Raw genomic sequence first — 22,066 nt, 5'->3', positions numbered from 1 at the left:
ATAGTACCTCCTGTGTCTGCCTCACAGGGCTTCATTAAGTAATAAGTTGTTATGTGTACAAAAGCAATCTTTAGAAACTTTATAAGATGGGAATGTCCAGGGGATCTCAGGTGAGATGCTGCTACTAGGAAACCAAAAATATAAAGGTGAGAAAACTACTATTACAAAAGCACAGCACTGTGCACAAACTAATAATGAGTTTAAGGCAAATATATTTTTTGTGAGCACTAACAAATTCTAGAAAAGTGAGGAAGAAGACAATTAGTGATAAGCTTCTAACCTATCCCTGCCAGCAGCCATTCCCCGCCACAGCCTCTAACCTGAGGCGATGTGCACGCATTTAAAGGAATGTTCATGGTTCTGTTTCTTTGCTGCAGAACATAGATCAGAAATCCCTAGAAGGTCACCCAGTTTATTTTCAGTTCTTGAATTTCTACTTGGTTCTTTTTTAAATCTTCTCAGCCATGTTTTCAGAGTTCCAGTTCCATGTAGTCATACATAAGTCTGACTTCCATTTCCTTGAACATTCTAAGTACAATATGGCTGTTTCTATGGAGGGGTCAGTCTGTTTTGGGGCCTGTTAATTCATTGCCCTGGTTTGTGGTCTTGGTGTCATACCTCCTCAGGTTACTAATTATCTTTGATTTTGCTTAACATCGTAATGAAAAATTACCTGTAGGAATAATTTTTCAGGGAGAATTTCATTTGCTTCTGTCAGGCTCCTAGGAAAACTAGCAGTCTGGGACAAATGTAATCCCAGTTTTAGGTTAGTTGTTTTCTGGGCTGCCTGGATGATGCAAAAATGGGCTGGCAGTACACTATGGTGCAGTCCATGGAGTTTTCAACTTGAAATGCGGGGTGGTTTGCTCCGGTCCTTATCCTTAGAAGGCTCAGAATCCCTCAGGGCTGCTCAGTCTCTCAGCCTACTCCTTTCTGGATCTGCAAATGGCCTCCTGGCAAAACTGCGCTCACCTCCCTGCATTTCTGTGCTCTCCTTGATCCTTGATCTCTGTCCTGGTAGTTAAAGCCTTCTTATCTTGTTACTTCTTTGTTACTATATTAGTCAAGGTTCTCCAGAGAAACAGAATCAAAAGGAGATAGATAGATAGATGGATGGATGGATGGATGGATGGATGGATGGATGGATAGATAGATAGGTAGATAGATAGATAGATAGATAGATAGGTGATAGATAATGTCTTAATTCATTCAGGCTGCTATAACAAAATACCACAGACTAGGTAGCTTATAAGAAACGGAAATTTATTGCTCACAGTTCTGGAGGCTGGAAAGTCCAAGATCAAGGCACTAGCCTGGTTGTATTTGGTGAGGGCCCTCTTCCTGGTTCATAGCCGCTGCATCCTCACAAGGTGAAAGGGGCAAGGAATATCTCTGGATTCTCTTTTATAATCCATTCACGAGGGATTGCATCTCCCAAAGGTCACAGATCCTAATACCGTCATCTTTGGAGGGTTAGGACTGCAACACATGAATTTTGGGGGGACACAGGCATTCAGACCATAGCAGATAGATTGATCTATGTATGGAGATTTATTATGAAGAATTGCCTCATGCGGTTATGAAGGCTGAGAAGTCCAACGGTCTGCCGACGTCAGACTGGAGACCCAGGAAAGACAGGAGTATAATTCAGTCCAAGTCCAGAGTCTTAAGAACCCCGGGAGCTAATGGTGTAAATATCAGTCTAAGGTCAGAAGATGAAATGAGATGTCTCAGCTCAAGCAGTGAGACGGGAAAAAAGGGACGAATTCCTCCTTTTGTTCTATTCAGGCCTTCAACAGATTGGACGATGTCCACCCACACTGAGAAGGGCGATTTACTTTCTTGAGTCCACTGATTCAAAAGCTAATCGTATCTGGAAACACCCTCACAGACACGCCCAGAAGTAACGTTTAGTCTGAGCACCTGGTGGCCGGTCAAGTTGACAAATGAAACATCACAGTTACTTTTAGGAAAATTCTTACTTATTTTGTAGAACTTTACCCAGTTTTAGTTATTTTCAGTGGGAAGTGTTAACCCAGATTATCTAATCTGCAGTGATCACAAGTGGACTTCCCCAACGCCTTCTTTTACTCTGAATCAATAGTGCCTTTAGACAATGCCCACAAGATAGGTCATCGCCTCATCTTAAGAGATTTCCACAGATGGTGATGTTATCCCCAAACTTGACATTCAGTATTGCCCTGTGTGAGATGCTAGTTTTGGAGTCTGGGTTTGTACCGGGGGACCCTTGAGAAATCCCATGTAGTTGGTGATATTAAAATTGCCATTTTACTGATGAGGAAACCAAGGCAGAAAATGGAGCTAGAAAATATAAGGCACTTTATTGTAAATACTCTTCTGACTTTTGTCTGTGCCTTTTAGTTGTGAATCTTTCACCTACTACTTAATAAAAAGAACAAGTAAGATAAAGAGTAGGTTTTTAAGAAGTCCCTTAAAATAAGGATAAAGTATCCAAAATGGCACCTGTAAATATATCTATATTTTCAAGTCTGTTGAATCTACTAGATTTAACGTTCACATCCGAAAATCAACAATGAAAAGACATCTTAGATTTGAATGAACACGACATATCACCTAAGTTAGTAATTCTAAACCAAATAAGTATCTCTGCCACCCAAAATGTCTTTTGAGAATGTGTGAGGAAAACTTTCCAAGTGCACCCGCTACTTCACGTGTTCTAATGAGCCTGTCCAGGAGGGCAAAGGTGTACTTATACCTCCCAGTCCTAACTCAGCCGGGCTGGGCCGCGCGGCGCCGTGGGACCGATGCGGGGACGCAGCCCAGGAAGCGGCGCGGTGGTGGCAGCGCCGACGTGTCCCGCCCCCTCGCCGACTGCCCGCACGCACCGCCGGGCCGGTGGGAGGGCTGAGAATTCTTAAAGCAGGTTTAGATAGCACTGTAGATTGTAAAAACTGATCTCTCTTTAAAAAATGTGGGAGAATAGGAACACAATGCCTGTGCCTCTTAAATGCGTTAGAATGAAACTCCACACCAGGAAGTGAAACTGAAAATAAGCATCTTATAAAAAAGTATCATGACTCTTGTATGATATCAATGCAGCAATTCTTTTTAAAACATTTCTGAGATCTGTTTGAAGTTGCCTGTTGCTGATTGTGATGATCACAGTTTCTGGGTTTGATAACGAGATTTTGTAGACTTTATCATGCTAACAGTCTTTAATTTTAGTTAGGGTTAAAATTAGGCAATGGCAGTTGAACAGAGAAAAAAATATTTGCATGCAGAATCTACCTTCTCTTCTACCAGATTTGTTTTATGATTGTTTCTTTGGTTCTTTGTAACAGTAGAGCTTTCAACAGATTAGGACAATCATCAAATTGATTTTGTACAAATTGGTTCTTTTTCCCAGCCCCCAATCATTTTAGTTACAGATCCCAATATAATTATCCAGAATGAATTTAATACAGTAGCTGTTTTCATAATGATTGGGAAATTGTAGTTGTGAAAAGAAAAAGGGTCAGGATTTCCAGTATGGAAAGGATTATGGATGAAAAAAGACACTCAAGGTAAGGTAATATAAGATGAAGGCAAGGCTTAATCTTGGTGACTAAGTCAGAGTATTGAGCTTATATTTGACATGTCAGTTGAAATATGGCATCTCTTTTTGCCAACTACTAAGTAGCATTGTGCTAAGTCATTAGTTTCCTCCAGGGAACACTGGCTGTGGATTCAATAATATCATTTCCTTTGGCACCCTCCCTGAGACATAAACAAGTCTCTTATCCAAGTCGGAAGCTAGTCCAGTCCATACTAGTTTGAAATTATATGTGATATTGGCCTCAGGAGACATGGCAAGGGATTATCAAAAGACTATTTGGATAATCATTGATTGAAACTGAGTACTTTTCTCCAAAAATTTGTACTTACTTTAGAGATACTCTCTTATTAATCTTTACAGCTCTTAGAAAGACGTGGGCATGATTTTGACACTCCTATTTTGAAAATGATTTACACATGATTTGAAGATTTATGGTGTTTCCAAAATTAACTTATAAATATCAAGAAAGTTGTCAATTTGCTCCTTATTTCCTGTGAACTGTATGCAAGTATTTCATTCATCGTGGTTAAGAAGACAGAACTGAGGCTGGTGGAAATCCAAGCAGATTGAAATGAAGAGCTGAATGCTAGAGGAAAGAACTCAGTCCTAGTGGGACTTTAGATCAGCTACAGATATGACAGACAGACAAGATTGTAACTATCTATACCTCTTTAATAAATGGAAACAGACTTTTTTTTTTACTATTAAAGGTATTGGTATTGATATTATTGTTCTCTGTGTAAGTAAAGAAACATAGAAAGAGTAAAGATATTTGGGATAGCAAGACTGGATTCCAATTCAAGTTTAATTTTTACTATCTATGAGATACTGGAAAATTAGTTAGCCTCTCAGAATCTCACTTTACTCATCTATAAATATAAATAATAACACCTATTTTATATGGTTGTTGGGAAGATTAAATGAGAATTTGCATCTAGTGGAATGTCTAATGTGGTTCATACTCAATGAATCCTTGTAATAACAATATCATCTAATAACATGTTATTAATAAATATTTGGCATATGAATACATTTATAGCCATTTCAAAAATCGTGTTAAATAATAGATAAAAGTATTGCTAATGATTTTTATGTTACAAGGAAGTTATTACGCATTTGAAAACCTATGTGGTATTAGAAGTTCTAGGATATGGAAAAAGAGCATAGATGATTTTGGGAGGGCGTGCTATTATGTATAATAATTATTATCGAGGAGTTCTCTTAGTGGAGAAAGCTAATCCCTAAGTTGGGTCTTCAACAGCATTTACTTATTCTGTTTCAGGCCCAGGTATTATTTGTCTAGAATAATGGGAGTTTTTTGCATGTGGATGTCTAGTTATTCCAGCACTGTCTGTTGAAAAACGATCTTTTCTCCATTGTATTGCTTTTTCTCCTCTGTCAAAGATCAGTTGACTATATTTGTGTCAGTCTATTTCTGGGCTCTCTATCCTGTTCCATTGATCTATTTGTCTATTCTTTCACCAATACCACACTGTTTTGATTACTATAGCTTTATAGTAAGTCTTGAAGTTGGATGTTGGCAATTTCCCAATTTTGTTCTCCTTCAATATTTTGTTGGTTGTTCTGGGTCTTTTGCCTTTCCCTATAAACTTTAGAATCAGTTTGTCGATATCCACAAAAAAACTTGCTGGAATTTTGATTGGGGCTGCATTGAATCTATAGATCAAGTTGGGAAGAACTGATATCTTGGCAGTATTCAGTCTTCCATCCATGACATGGAATATCTGTTTATTTAGTTCTTCATTGCTTTCATTCATCAGAGCTTTGTAGTTTTCCTCATATAGACTTTGTACATTTTTTTCATTTTTTTAGAGGGGTGCTAATGTAAATGGCATTGTGTTTTTAATTTCAAATCCCACTTGTTCATTGTTGGTATGTAGGAAATTGACATTTTAATATTAACCTTATATCCTACAACCTTGTTATAATCAGTTATTAATTCTAGAAGTTTTAAAAAACCAATTCTATTGGGTTTTCTATGTAGACAATCATTCATCTGTGAACAAAAACAGTTTTATTTCTTCCTTCACAATCTGTATGTCTTTTATTTCCTCTTCTTGTCTTATTGCATTATCTAGAACTTCTAGTACAATGTTGAAAAGAAGTGATGAGAGGGGACATACTTGTCTTGTTCCTGATATTTTGGGGAAAGCTTCTACTTTCACATCATTAAGTATCATATTAGCTGTAGGCTTTTTATAGATATTCTTTATCAAGTTGAGGAAGTTCCTATCTATTCCTAGATTGCCAGGAGTTTATATCATGAATAGGTGTTGAAATTTGTCAAATATTTTTTCTGCATCTATTGATATGATCCTGTGATTTTTATTCTTTAGCCTGTTGATGTGATGGATTACATTAATTGATTTTTGAATGAGGAACCAGCGTTGCGTACCTGGGATAAATCCCACTTGATTGTGGTTCTAATTTCTTTTATACATTGTTGGATTTTATTTGCTAATAATTTGTTGAGAATTTTTACATCTATCTTTATGAGAGATATTGGTCTGTAGTTTTCTTGTAATGCCTCTATTTGTTTTTGTTATTAGGCTAATGCTGGCTTCACAGAATGAGATAGGAACTATTTCCTCTGCTTCTATCTTCTGGAAGAGACTGGAGAGTATTGGTGTAATTTCTTACTTAAGCGTTTGGTGGAATTCACCAGTGAATCCATCTGGGCCTAATGTTTTCTGTTTTGGAAGGTTCAGTTTTTTTTTTAAAGATTGGCACCTGAGCTAACAACTGTTGCCAATCTTTTTTTTTTTCTGCTTTTTCTCCCCAAATACCCCAAGTACATAGCTATATATTTTAGTTGCGGGTCCTTCTAGTTGTGGCATGTGAGATACCGCCTCAGCGTGACCTGATGAGTGGTGCCATGTGTGCACTGTGCATCCGAACTGGTGAACCCCTGGGCTGCTGAAGCAGAGCATGCAAACTTAACCACTCAGCCACAGGGCCAGCCCCTGGAAAGTTAAGTAGTGATTCAATTTTTTTTTTATGATGTGGGCCTATTCAAATTGTCTATTTCTACTTGTGTGAGTTTTGGCAGATTGTGTCTTTCAAGGAATTGGTCCATTTCATCTGAGTTATCAAGTTGTGGGCTTATTTGTTCATAGTACTCCTTTATTATCCTTTTAATGTCCGTAGGGTCTGCAAACTTCCCTCATTCACTTATGATATTTGTAATTTGTGTTCTCTCTCTATTTTTCTTATTTAGCCTGGCTAGAGGCTTATTGATTTTATTGGGCTTTTCAAAGATCCAACTTTTGGTTTCACTGATTTTCTCTATTGATTTTCCATGTTAAATTTTATTCATTCATGCTCCAATTTTTACTGTTTTTCTTCTGCTTACTTTGGATTTAATTTGCTTTTCTTTTTCTCATTTACTAAAGTAGATATTTAGATTATTGATTTTCTTTTTTCTTCTTTTCATATACCTCATATATGTATTATTCAATGCTATAAATTTTCCTCGAAGCACCACTTTCACTACATCCCAAAAATTTTGATAAGTTGTAGTTTCTTTTTCATTTGGTTCCAAATATTTTAAAATTTTTCCTGAGACTTCTTCTTTGGCATATGCATTATTTAGAAGTGTGTGGTTTAATCTCAAAGTACTTTATGATTTTCCAGCTATCATTTGATTGCTGATTTTCAGTTTAATTCCTCTGTGGTCTGAGAGTAGACACTGTATGATTATTCCATGTGAGCTTAAGAAGAATATGTATCCTGCTGTTGTTGGATGAAGTAGTCTATAGAGGTCACTTATATCTAGTTGATTGATGGTGCTGTTGAGTTCAACTATGTGCTTACTGATTTTCTGCCTGCTGAGTCTCCCATTTCTGATAAAGGACTGTTGAAATCTCCATCTATGAAAGTAGATTCTCTCTGTCTTTTTTTCCTTTTTGGTGGAGGGAGTGCACGTGACTTTCATTTGTAGTATAAGGCAACACGTTTTTTTTAAAGCATTTATGTTTTCTTCATGATTGACAATTTCCTTAACGTAGAATAAAACTTTGGCTATTCAGAGCTCTTCTGAATATAGAAGATATTTCTCTTTGACTATAAGCTTGAATAAGAGTCATCTTGAAAGATTTTAGATGCTTCTCTGCCTTTTTAAACAAGGTATGCTCATGATTCATGACTTCACCTCTTCTTGACACCGTGTTATAAATCTGAACATAAATTGATAGGGTGATATCTTCGGAAACTGTTGAATGCTGTATAACTTTTGATCCTATATCCCACTACTGCTGGTCCTTATGAGTCTATGTTTTTACCGTGTTTTTCTGCCTCCTTGTTTTTAAATTGTCTTTACTTTTCAGTATTGTCAGTATCTTAGATTCTTTTTAATCAATTATGGACTTTTTAACCAGTTAAGCAAGCGTATTAAAGTTAAGATAGGTAGGGGTAGCTTATAAATATGGGCGCTTCTTAAGATGAAACAAATATGCTTGGGTTTTAAATAAAGACTGTAGTTTTTCTTCAGTTGCTCAGAGAATTATGTGAGTTCCTGCTTCTCCATTCTGTTTTGGTGGGCAGAGTTGTTTGATAACTAATTTCCAGTTAGGTGAAGCGTTTAATAAAGTCTTTTACCTGTTAATGATTATTGTGTGCATGTAAGCTATTAGGCTAATAGAAACTTTTAACATTGTTGCATATGGTTTATAACAAATGAATTAAAATTAGTATAAGTCGTTTACTGGTTATTGCCTTGGGTCCAAAGGATTTTGAAAACTGCTCTGGAAATGTCATGCCAAAAAAGACTTTTCATTGAATAGTAACAAGAAAAACAAACAAACTTAAATAATGCGAACATCTTGCTCTGACTTCACCTTTCTAAGCCAGGGCTTCCTCCTCATCCGGTACAAAGCCTGATTGTGCTCCTAGAAAGCTGGCACTCCCGATTTACATTTTTTCTCAAGTGCTTGGTAAACCTGACAGCAAAGAAGTCCTAATAGTCAAGCGGTAGTGACATTTTAAAGCATGATCGAAACGTCTCAATAATTCTGTGGTAGGAGAGAGGAGAAGATCAAAAAAGCAACAGCCTTAGGATCAAAGAATGTTTCTGGTATGCATATTACTTCCTTTCAACTAGAATATTTTTAATTAGTCTCAAGAAAACACTGAGAACAATTTACTTGGATTCTATATTGAAAGCTTATTTTTAATTTACTATTATTTTATTTCCAGGTGGAGCACCAGTATTCCCACAAGTTCACGGTAATGGTGTTACGTGCCACCAAAGTGACAAAGGGGGCCTTCGGTGACATGCGTAAGTGTCCTTATTTGCTTTTCTGTTGAAAATGCATAATTATGGTTTACTCTTCAGTTGCTTGAGTTCCTTGACAAGCCAGGGGCTGTCCCTTCTTCAGATGTGGTTATGTCTGTCTGGATCTTTGAATGATAACATTTTGAACAGTTCTCTGATGTTCCTTTATCTGTCAGAATAGTATTTTACCTTGACTTTAATTGAGAGAACTTGGAGTCAGACAAAATGACTGTCTTGTGGCATACAGATCTTTGGAATTCAAAAAACTTATATTTAATTCTATTTTGGAAAGAGTTCTGAGTCAAGACTTCCAACAAGCTGCCGCTGTGAGGTACTGTGTCTATAGAATTTTTTAAAATGCAGTTTCTTTAGTTCTTACGCCTTTGAGTGTGTTTATTATCTGTGGAAATAGTGATAGAAGTTGGTGTAGGACAGCTTGAACTGACGTGAATCACAGTCTAAGGATAATGTTGAATTGACTTGTCGGCAGTGTCCTTCAATATGCTTTACAAAGCAGTTTTCCTGATTAATCTTACCACCCAAATGGCTGGGAGTCATGGCAGTGGGAATACAAAGAAAGATGGATAGGTATTATGATAAATTTGGTAAAGTTTTACATTATTGCTAAAATATGCAAATGAGCAATTTACCCCTCAGAACAGGTTTTGGAGAAAGAATGGAGATTGAAGTTTATCAGTCTGGGAAACAGGGAAGGCTTCCCCACTGAAATGGCATTGAGACTGGTCCTGGAAGAAAGAGAATCTTGGTGATGAGAGCAGGGAGAAGTGTCAGACAGAGAAAAAACAGCATGTTCAAAAGCAAGAGGAGAGCAGAGTGCTTGTGAGGAATTGGAACAGGTCCAGTGTTGTTAGAGAATAGACAGCGACAGTGAAGAAAGATTAGCACTAAGATGACAAAGACTAAGACTGAGTATCAGAAATGCAGTGGGACCAATTTGATGGCATTTGAGTCACAAATCACATGATTGGGTCTTCATTTTGAAAAATGTTCTGGCCATAGTAAATTAAATATATTGGAGGTGAATGTGGGATATACTTTTTAAGACTAGGAGGGACTTGAGCTTGTTGAAATTGTGATGAAAATGGGCCAACAGAGAGAATTTAAATACTGCAAAAAGAAGAATGTGAGTTCTGTGCTCAAGACTTCAGTGAATGAAGAAAAGTGTCCAGGAAGTTGGTAAAAGTCAGAAGTAAGGAGAGGAACAGGAGGCAGAATCTAATGGCAAGAGTTTGGGATGAGCAGTGGTTTTCATGAGAGGTGAGAGGAACAAGGACAACTTCTTCAATTCTAGTCTGGACTAGGGGTTTACATTCTAAATTTTATCTTCTACTTCAGTCTAAACCATTGAATCACTCCTTTGCCAATGTTTTTCTTAAGTTATTCTTATTTCACTTTTTATAATTCTTTGCATTTTTGTCATGTAAATGAGAGTTCACTGGAAGAAAGTCTCTGTGAAAGAGAAGCCACGTCAGAAGCTGTATATTTAAAAACTGGTATCCCCCGGGACCTTGAGAAAAGGCACAAACCTGACAACTCAAGAGGTCGTACTGTTAGTTGGAAAAGCCATTCTAAATTCAACTAAAGGCTATGTCAGTAACCTGCCAGGCATGCAAGTTACTGACCTAATTTGACTTTTAAAAATAGAGTTATCTCTTATACAAATCAGCAACAACCCTTTTGTATGAGGCTGTTGTGTGGAGAAAATGAGTGTTATTGTGCTTAAAATGAGTCCAACAGCAGTTCAAACTCTTACTCTGTGAGTGTCCTTCAACTGGTGTGGATCTGATTTCTTAGCTACTTTCCCCACAGGCCCCAGGCACTTTGGCTGTGGTTATTTATTATAATTAGGACAGGGAAGAGAGTGATGCTACAAGTGTCATGTTAAACCTATTTGAGTTGACCTTGATAATAATACTTAAAAATGAACATAAGATATTAATTCATCTCATGAAACAGGGAACAGGTACGTTTTGGGTCCCCATAGTGTACACAATACAAGTTACACCCTTGATTTCTAGAAGCTTCCATTTTAAAGTGAAGGACCCATGGAAGGAATAGCCACTGGAGGTTAATCACTATAGGAGAAAGGACAGTCTTATGACATTCTGTTAAAATTTTTACTCAATGTTTGTAATTTGATTTTATTTTGTTTGAGTTATCGCACAATTATTTTAGGGGGGAGGGAATTGTTGCCAAGCCTTTATATCACCTTAATGAGTTTTCAGGAAATCAGGAAGAGATAAGAAGAAAGAGCAAGAGAGAGTCTTAGGGAAATGAATTCATTCTTAAGATTGGTATGAAAATGTGAAAGGGCAACATACAGTACCAAACATCTCTTTTATTTGCTGAGAAAGATTGGCTCTGAACTAACATCCGTTGCCAATTCTCCTCTTTTTGCTTAAGGAAGATTATCACTGAGCTAACATCTGTGCCAATCTTCCTCTGTTTTGTATGTGGGATGCTGCCACAGTGCCCAGGATGGGAGCTCGCGAACCTCAGGCTGCTGAAGCAGAGCGCGTGAACTTAACCACTAAGCCACCAGGCTGGTCCCACCTTATGTTTGAGAAGTTGTAGGAGGGTCTAGTGAAAAAGAGTATAGGCACTAGCTGTCACTTTTCTAAGAGGGGTTTTGATGATGTTGCTTGGTGAGCTTGATCTATACAAATTACCAAGTAAGCTGACTTTGGGATGTTTCTATTTAGAAGTTTTTTAAGGATAGACAATGATAGAACTATAAAAAATGTCCTAAGATCTGTGAAGACCAGGATAACAGAAGCCTACACCCTCTCCCGTTGTTGATAGTGTCTGCATTTATTTAAAAAGGCAAATTTCCATAAAGTTTTACATGTTGGGAAAGAGGAATGACAGATCACTCTTGGGTTTTTCAGCTTTGCCTGTGCATGTGGGAGCTTTCTCAAGGATGTCATGCAAATCGAACAGTTGATTCCTGGTAAAATACCTAAATCTGCTCTTTTTTTTTTTTGAGATAATACTAAGATTATAGCTATTTTTTACTTTGTCCCGTGAAAAATGATCCTTTTCTAACTAGCTTCATTTAGAAATGCCATACTGCATTGCTAAAATATCATAATAAAATCAGCAGCACCCCAGGAAGTATCTTTTGAGGGGTCAGAGCTGATGTTTTAATCATAACATCTCACTCATTTCCTTGTTTTCATCTAAGAGCACTGGGCAAGCCAAGAGCGGGACAGCTTCTTCGCAGACATATAGCTGCTAATCTCAGTGTGCTTGAACGTATCATTTATCCCCAGTGCCAACTCTCCCCTGCATTCTTATGCTCACATCATGTGAAGAGGTAGTTTAAAGTTCACATTTGCCCTTGACTCACCATTGTCTTATTTTTAAACTAAGCAATTTGCATTAACTTGGCAATATGAACATAATTCTCACTTTTAAAGCTACAAGAAGTTGTAGAAAGTATAACATGTAACCAAGAGCATGTCAACATCATGCCAGGTGCTAAGTGTTGGGTGGATGTTTATTAAACTCCATCTTCTGTCCTGTTCCTTTCCTCTGCGAACAGAAGATATATATTTGCAGAACGACCACAAGTGACTAAAATTTCAGATGGTAATATAATTTTCTTTGTGCATATATGAAACGAAACACACATCCCTGACCACAAACCTCATTTTATAACCAAATGAAATAGCTGGCACAAATGTGGTAGCTACCTCACTGAATTTCTGCTCCTTTCGAAAAGTGTTGGGGAAACATAGATCATGTGTGATAATGGAGGCTAGTCACAGAATTCAGAACTAGACAGACTCATGTTTCGTTCCCCAGGATGAAGTCAGATAATGAGTACCATAGTGTTTTTGAATGATAAATACTGTACTAATGTTAGATATTTTTAATATCCTAATTATGTACATGTACTGAGAATTCTTGTCTGGTCTCATTGGCCTCTGAACTCTTTCTCTTTACAGAATTAGCATCATAAACATTAGAGCTTCTATGGATGGTTGTAGGATTGCAGATGGCTCTACTTCCTTACGTATTCAGGAGAAAACAGAGCTTAATGCCAACATTTAAGCTTTAAGAAAAAATAAATATACTTGGGAGAATTATAAACTCATTGCATTCAAACCAATTTTTAGAAGATCGTATTGCTTAATATCTTCAGGTACTCTTTTAGGGTTTTCTTAATAATGTCAAGCTTTTATTTTTTGTGATGTCTGTGTCTGTGGGTAAACGATGTTTTATTGCAGATAAACTCATAGCAAGATTTAGATCCAGTTCTTAATTTTTAAATGGCTGTGCCATTTGAAGGTCTGAGGCTGAGCTAATCTCATCAAACGGTGCTTCTCAAACTTTATTGTCCAACCGAATCATCGGAGGATCTTGTTCAAAGCGCAGATTCTATTTGAGTAGGTCTGGGGAGGAGATTCTGCATTTCTAACATACAAGTAATGCAGCCATTGCTGAGCCATGGACCCAATTTTGGGAGGGAGGGTCCAGGCAATTTCCTCTATTTTATGTGTGCTTACCCTGAGTCCGCTGAGCTTTTGTGCAGAGAAGACTTTAAATATTCTGAAATGGAAGAAAAGTTCTAAGGTTTTCATGTTTTGCTGATTTAACTTTTCTTTAATGAAATAACTATGAACACCTTAATATTTTTTATTTTTTAAATCCTTATAAAGGATTAATTACATGACTCAATATATTATCGTTGAGAAGAATGATAGAAATAAACACAAATGCCTTAAAGCTGTACCACAATTACATTCTGAAATTCTTTTTATATGGTAATCATGATCATACCGGATTGCAAGCAATGACAAATGTAGGGCATATGTCTTCATGGTCTCAAAGGTCACAGTGCATACTTAAAGTTAAATGCTCAAATGTTTGGAATGTACTGTATATGCACACACATTCCCAAATATCCTCTTTCCCTCATGTTCATAAAGATACCCTCCATAGATATTTTAGTATGGTTTAACACTCCCTCAACTTACAATTTGTGTTTTTGTGATATTTGGGACATATCCAAGAACCCAGGCAGGGTAACTTGAGGTACTCTGCTTTTCACCACTGCAACATTGTGAAATATTATTTTCCTCTCCTCTGCAAAGAGCTTTGGTTGAGATGTGGCATACCTGGGTTGTAATGTAAGCATGTAGACAGCATGAAGTTTAAATAAATGCTTATTATTATTGAAAACATGGCTGTTCTCCAAAAAAGAAGTTTAAGTTGTTATCTTTCATATATTATCAGAGAACATAAGTTATGTACAAAAATGAGGTGATTCAAACAGAATGGAAGGCTTAAAATGTTCTGGACCATCTGACTTCTAGGGGATTCATGAAGAACATTGGGTTTGTACCACCCTGTGGTCTTGAGGAAAGAAGAAACACTTGTACCTTCAGTGGAGATGGGCAGTCTAGGATGGATCAGTAATAGGATGACGTGGGACTTGTGACATGAAGGATGCAGATGGAGCATCTGTAAGATTATTTGAAATACCATGAAAGTTCCTTTACAAATGGATTTTTACTACATATTCATATGTAAACTAGCTGTCAAGTACTAAATATTTGCAAATATTCAATTCTTTTTGAGTCACCCTGTGTTGCTTTTTGTGTCTTTGCAGTCCTATAATTACTGTAAGAGTTAACACATCACAGTGTAGTGAAATGGATATTCTCCACATTACCCAGGTCCATGAAATCTCCCCTTACGGTGATTTTTCTAAATTGCATTAATTTTGACTCTGAGCCCCCACTCACTAAAATAGATAGGTGTGTGTGGGTGATCTCCTCCTCTGCAAGATCCCATGGTACTTAGACACTTAGCGTTGCCTGTAAATTAGGAGTAGGGGCTGCCGTAAGCCTCCATGGTTGCCGTCATTGGCATCGAACCTTCTGCTAAATGTTGTTCTCATGGATCCTAGCCTTCCACTTTTTGCAGGCACTCAAATGCCTCTCCGAGTGGTCTTCCCAGCAATCACATGCCACACCAGAGAGACCTTACTGCTGTACTTAGAGTCCAGACTCCATGGCCATCTTGTAGTCACTATACCATGCACAGTGCACAAGGAGCATGGCTTCCCAACACTTATAGAAACTTAGGAAAATCCAAACCTATGTAAGTTTTAGGAAAGGTAGCCCTCTTTCCTCCAGTCTTGTTGCTCCAAAGCAGCAGCCTCAATCCCCTCATTTATAGGACTGCTCAGAGGATTAAACCTATTTAAAGGACGTGACTCTCATCACAAGATGTTAATAATTCTCTAGGAAAGGATCTTAGAACTCAGCCTTCCTATATGTAAATGTCGGGGTGAGAGGCAGAGTGTTGGGTCTTATGTAGAGAAACATCGTCTATTTAATCTTTTGAGAATCTCTGTCAGCAGCAAGAGCAATGTAGAAATTACTGTGAAAATATAGTATCCTCTCTAGTAGCCATTCTTGAATTCAACAGTGATTAGGATCTCCAGAGACGGGGGAGAACAGATTGGGAAAGAGCATGGTCTTCAGAGGGAAAGCGCTGATCACTAGTCCTGTATCCTTGGGCAAGTTTCCTCTTTCTGGCTTCTTTTTCTCATCTCAGAGATTTTGTGAGAATTTATTGGGTTGACATATGTGAAGCGCTTATATGTGTGATGCATAGTGAGTGCTCAATAAGCATTAGCTATTATTGTTAAAATTATTTCAGATATCAATATAAGAAGACATTTATTATTAAATATAATCTTTATATGAGCCAAGGAATATTCTTTTTGAGTAGTCTGTGCACTGGGATAATTTTCAGTTTTTCAGCTTGGAGGCCAGAAATTTCCATCCTGAGTTTCTGTGTTGAGCAAATTATTGGATGTTTCTTTTTTCAACTTGAGAGAAATAAATGGTAGAGTGGCACTTCCGTTGTCTTATCTGGTACTCTTGGTCACAGTTCACTTCTGTGCTTCCTTGACAGCTGTCCACACTTCCGTTTGACACTGTCACATGGGACTCTAATCATGTACTTGTAAGACTTTGTAGAAAGTAGTTGCTTAGCCTTGAGTCTGACAGAGTAGTAAGATCTCAGAGAGTTTTGGATGAATGAATAGAATACGTAAATATGTGTAATTATACCTTGCTTCTTGGATGTTGCTTCCTTTTTTACCTCACTAGAGAGAGACTTTTAAAATAACTTTATATTCTACTTTTTGTAGATTATAAATACCTCTGCTATTTCAATCCATAGCTATTTAGAATTTTCCTGGGTTTCAATGTACAGGAACTTTATAACACCTTTGGATTAGTCTAATTAATCTTTTCTTGCATTAGTTATGGAGTTTCAAATATTTTTTTTATAAATGGCACTGCTGTTTGCTTATAGCCACTTGCTACCCTTAAGTATATCTTTTCTGAATCACGCATTTCCCTAGCATCAGCCTTTAAGTTATAATTGAACATGAGTTTTGGCTTATTAATATTTTTGGGATGTTTTTGAGTATCTACCTAAGATTTTTAAAATTCTAAGTATAATGGAATAATTTCTCAATAGCTTTTCTTGTAAGATAATTTCAAGATGAGTAAAGTGTTCCAGACACATCTCTGTCTCTCATCTCTTATCATGTATTTTCTATGTACTAGGAAAATAAAATGTGCTAGGAAGGCACCACTGTTCCTCGTTAATTTAGAACGTCATGTGGTTTATTAAGTTGTCAAATGATTTTATGAGTACAGCTAGCCCTTTTCCTCTCTATTTAGATTTCGTTAGATCTTTCTTTTTGGTTTATATGTATATATTTGTGTGTTTTATATCTGATGAATACATGAGTAATATGGTCCTATAATATTCTGATAATATCAGTGGATTCTTGTGTGGATTTTCATCACATTTATTTAATAAGTCAACAGAGCTGTATTCCAGTAGTATATTTGGCAGCAATGCTTTTGTGAGACAATAAAAGCAGGTTCCTATCCAAATGAAGAGCACATTACCATTACTAATAGGGACACAATACATAGGTTCTCTTTTTCATTTCAAGACCTCTCAGTGATGGATCCTACTCATTTAATTCTTTATTATACATGTATTATACTGGAGCTTCTTCTTCTTAAAATGCCTTTTATATTTTTTACATATATACCTTAACATGCTAAGGTTCTATCAAGTGAAGGAAAAACCTTAATTTTAAAAAATTTTTTAGAACTGGGTGATATTCAGCCTTCTTTTCAGATGCTAAGTAAATTCTCTTTGCCAAAACTCATATACCACTTCTATATTGAAAAGAGGTGATTAATATCTAACAGAATTAAATTAAAAAACAGGTTAAATGTTTCTTAAGTTTCCAAAGAAAAGTATGCTCTTGCAGTTTTTACATTAAACAGACTACCTCTGCCACTTTAAAAGTTTAAGCATTTATGTGAAAACCTTTATCATATATGTTATTTTAGTATATTTTAGTATTTTAAAATTTTTTTTAAAAATGAAAATTAAGTGACATAGAAATGACTAGTTATACTTAGCTGAGGTGCAGTCTGAGGGTTTTTGTAAATTTTACTGACTCCTTAGAAGCGCTTTTCTGTTCTCCCTCCTCACTCGAAGTATCAATATATTTTGAATGAAATACTTTAGATAAAATTGTAGACAAAATTATTTTAAGTTGATGTACCTGGGTAATCCAAATCTCCAGATGCAAAATAAAATAACAGTTTTGAAATTTTAGCTTTAAAGAAATGTTAAAGAAATATAACCCAGTGCTTATTCTGGCAAGTCTCCCTTATTAACGTCCTCATCAATAAATGACAAGCATCTGTTGTGTACTTAGTGCTCATTCAGTGCCTTGAACAAGCACAAAAGAAACAAACATAATACTTATGGTAGATCAGTTTACTGAGTGCCTATTTCATACTGAAGAGGCAGCATGGCTTAGTGGTTAGAGCAAGGCTCTGGAACTGCCTTGCTTGGGTTCAAATCTCACTTCCACTATTTATTAACCAAGTGACTTTGAGCAAGTTACTTAACTTTCGTAGGTCTCAATTTCCTCAGCTGTTTAATGGGAATAATAATTCTACCTTCCTTACAGGTCTTTTGTGAGGATTAAATGAGGTTATGAAATGCTTAGAAAGGTGCTTGATGCGTAGTGTACACAGACCAAGTGTTTGTTAAATAAATAAACAAAAATGCTAAACAGAGTTCTTAAGACTTTACATTATACTACATTTATTCGTTTCAGTAACACTATGAGATACGTGCAGTTTTTATTTTACTTTTACGTGTGTAAAAATTTATTTAAAGACATTAAGTAAACAGTCCAAAATCACATAGCTGTTTTGTTTGGGGGCTGGAACTCAAACCTGTCTCACTCCAAAGTCTATTGTGCAGCAGCTTTGCCTTTGAGCTATTTAAGATCTAGCTGGGAAGATGAAATGGGTCTAAATAACTCCGAAACTGTGTATTTGGATTATGCCATGTTACTGATTTTGCAAAGTGTTGGCAGCAAGTTTCTGAGAAGGCTTTACAGCCTGAATGGAGATTGAGGTGGGTTTCATAACTTAAGTGGAGTTTTAATATGTAGAATGGATGTTTTTTCATGAATGGATGTTTTCTCATGAATATCAACATTTTTTATGTCATTTTTACTATATGCCGGATGGCGGCCCGCTTTATTAACGTACTAAGTCAATTGTGAGTAGGTGCTGTTGGCCTTTCTTCCTGACGTCCGTTTGGCCGATGGTACACTCTGACAGTTTCATGTCCCTTTACAAAAGGAAACACGTGACCTGAGATGCGCTATTATAGATCTGAGGCTGTGAGAAAAAGGAAAATGAACAGTACAGAGAGTGCAAACTGGAGACTCTCCCGACAAAGGGATTCCAAAATAGTCTTAATAAAACTGCTTTGTAATTTCAAATGAGGAAAAGCTATTCCGTGATTATTTGAGTTCCTAGAAAATGCTGCCTTTGTTGTAAGGGCTTTGCTCTTCTCGCTCCAATGTATACAGAATCACGGCCAAAGTTTTGTTTTGCTAAACCACGCTGAATCCTTCACTCACTTCCACCTTCTGCCTCGCCAGCATCCATAGCCATAAAAATTCCAATTTTGAGCTCATTCTGGAGGGAGCGGGGGCTGCTACCTGAAAACAAGTCCCTTGGCACTCTACCCTTTTCTTTGGAGTTATTAAGGGACACAAGCTTGGATTCAAAGATTTACTTATTCATTTTTGCATTTAGTACTTGAAAATAAAAGTTAAATACAAATACACTTGGAAGAAAGGACTGACGTTGACATATTAAAATGCAAATTAATGGGGTGGGACGAAGCACCAGAAAGGTTGAGACATATTACCCAAGAGTAAAAAGAAGTTAGACAGGCGAGATTGTTTTGTCTATGATAAAGGTCACCTCTTCTGCAGAACTGCTCAGAGCCAGTCCATCATCCACTCCTTCAGTAATGTTTATTATGTTTCTACAATGATTCAGTCTTTGTGCTAGACTCTTGGACACAGTAGCAAAAGGAAGGATGTGGTTTCTGCCATCATGGAGTTTACATTTTAATAGAGACAAAAGCAGGTAAGAGTTATTAGTCTTGGTATATTTGAAAGAGCAGGGAATTTGGCTTCAGAGACGAGGTTAAAATCCTGTCTCTAGGTGACCTTGCTCAACTTACTAAATGCCTCTGAGTCTCAGTTTCCTCACCTATGTGATGGGAAAAATAATACCTAAGTTAGCAAGTTGAAGCTTTATGTGGAATTATTTTTATTTCATGAAGATGTATACAGATGAGGCCTTAGGGAGCATGGGTTGCAGTGGCCAATTTTATTGGATAGGAAAACAGAACAAGTAGTTGACTAGGGATGTATGAACTAGATAACGGAAGCCTCGAGAGAACATCTCATTCCACTCCTCCTTTAAGTGTACAGTCTTTTGACCCTTATCTTGGATAGTCTTAGGACAAGGACAACGACTTGAATAATGTTTAGTTATCAGCTAAAATGTCAAAAGAAAACATAGTGATAGGCACAAGTGAAAGAGAAGGAATGTTCTCTTAGACAGAACAAATGCTTCTGGTGTCAATATGACTGTGTGGAACATTTGAAATGTGTGGATTCCGGAGATGCTTCATGGCCTAAATGTTGACTTGTGAGAGTGATGTTCCGGTGTGTTAAGGAGGAGGGTCACTGACTGGAAGGAAACCTGGGGTCCTATGATGAGGACGCTTGTAGGCCTTTCTCACCAAGTTTAGGCCTGCCTTCATAGGCAGTGAAGGTCAAAAGTGTATTTCACAAAGACAATTGTGGCATTATGGAGAGTGGCTTAAATGTGGGGAAACAAGCAGCTGTGAGGTCATGTTAATAGTCCTGGTGAGAGGTGACACTTAGTTGAACTGGGGCAGTGATATTTTGAGAGGAACTGAGGAGCCAGATGTGAGAGGCACATCTGGTGAAACAAGTGAAACTTGGAGGCAGATTGGATATAGGAGCTGTGAGGAAAAGAGAACAACTTTCACGTTTCTACCTCCGACAGCTAGAAATGATAGCGCCATTAAATAAAATAGGGAAGTCAGGAAAAAGGACATGTTTTTACTTTTAGTTATTTGGTCTGTTTGGCTTTGTTTCTCTTTTGTCTTGCATTTAGGGAAAGAAAGATGGAAAGAAAATAAATTTGCTTTTTTTTTTACATATTGAGGTTGAGGTATTTGCCAGGTGTCTGAGGTATTTCAAGGTATTCAAGAGCAATTTGAAGACCTCAGAGTAGAGGTGGGTCTCACAGATGTAGATTAGGGAGACGATGATATTTACATGTAAGCCAGAGCCAAGGGAGGGTTAAAGGAAATCCAGAATTGATTCAGAATGGTTAAAAAAATGCAACCCTTTCAAAATGTGTTACTCAGCAGTTGATTACGTATGAAAATGTAATCAAGAATCTCATTTTTGTCACGTTTGTATCACTTCCTCCTTGCAAGCTTGAGGAAATGAAGGAATGCATGATGGCTGCTCTTTAAACCTGAAGATGATGGGCTCTCAGGGGTCTGAGATTAAATAAGCTACAGGGTTGATGTGTGCTGTGTGACCTGAGGGATGCATATTGAGTGTTCTTATAGTAACTAGATAAAATAACGGTGATAATTCCTTTCAAACTGGTTTTGGCTACATGAGCATTAATTTTTTAAAGGGCTCACTTCCTTTTGAAGGATTCCAATAGAGATTCGTTAAGAGATATGCAGAGAAAGTCCATGATTTAGTGGTGAGTTGAGGGTAGAGAAGTTAGGGAAAGGTACAATGAGAAAACATTTAGAGAGGCAGGTAGGGAATCACAAAATGCCATAATGATATCTTGAGCACAAAAGAAGGAGATAATTGCACAGAGTGTTGCATATATGCCAAATAAAGTGAAAACTGAGAAAAAGCTCATTGAATTTTACATTGAAGTTATGATAGGGGCATGGTGATTGCCAGGAGCTGGGGGTGGGCAGAGGTCAGTGGGGAAGATGAGGAGATGTTGGTCAAAAGGTACAAACTTCCAGTTATAAGGTGGATGAGTACTGAGGATGTAATGTACAGCATGGTGACTATAGTTAACAGTACTGTATTACATACTTGAAAGTTGCTAAGACAGTAGATCTTAAGTGTTCTTACCACAACAAAGAAATGGTAATTATGTGAGGTGATGGAGGTGTTAACTAACCCTGCTGTGGTAATTATTTGGCAATATACAAGTGTATCAAATTATGTTGTGCACCTTAAACTTACACAATATTGTAAGTCAATTATATCTTAATAAAGCTGCAAAAAAGTTTCGTTAGAGAGATTGGACTGATTATGGTAATAGAGGAAGGCAGAAAACAGTAGGTTGGAAAGTTATGGGATGATGGGATTAAGAAGCAGTAAGTATAGACTACACTTATTTTTCCAAAAGCTTTGATGGAGCAGAGGAAAGATCTTGAGAAATTGGCAGAATTGATGACGTTTTGTTTATTTTTTAGGATGATCAATATTTGTTTATGTTTATAGGTTTAGAGGAAGTAGCCAGAACAAAGCAAATAATTTCAGATTCAATTTTGGATAGGGGATAAATGGAGGTGGAATGCTATGGAATTGAGAAAAGAATATATGGATACTTTTTCTTCTAAGACATGAGGGAAGAACTTAAGTATGAATAAATACATTTTTAAATTTTAAATCTATTTTTAAAGTTGTGAGGTATAGGGAAATGAAAGAGTACATC

At 37.0% G+C, this 22,066-nt stretch overlaps 1 protein-coding gene across 6 annotated transcripts in view; it reads left to right on the top strand.

Annotated features, from left to right (window-relative positions):
• Positions 1 to 22,066, top strand: part of PLA2G4A (phospholipase A2 group IVA) — a 149,297-nt gene that overhangs the window by 36,959 nt on the left and 90,272 nt on the right. For all 6 annotated transcript variants that reach the window (XM_014865783.3, XM_070497087.1, XM_014865785.3 and 3 more), the window contains one exon: positions 8,792 to 8,873. In XM_014865783.3, the coding sequence (XP_014721269.1) occupies positions 8,792 to 8,873 (82 nt within the window). The remainder of the gene's footprint in view (positions 1 to 8,791; positions 8,874 to 22,066) is intronic.

This window comes from Equus asinus, chromosome 25 (assembly GCF_041296235.1).
Source record: "Equus asinus isolate D_3611 breed Donkey chromosome 25, EquAss-T2T_v2, whole genome shotgun sequence".
Classification (NCBI taxonomy): Eukaryota; Metazoa; Chordata; class Mammalia; order Perissodactyla; family Equidae; genus Equus; species Equus asinus.
The sequence above is the reverse complement of the archived record's forward strand: the minus strand, read 5'-3'. Positions and strand labels throughout refer to the sequence as shown.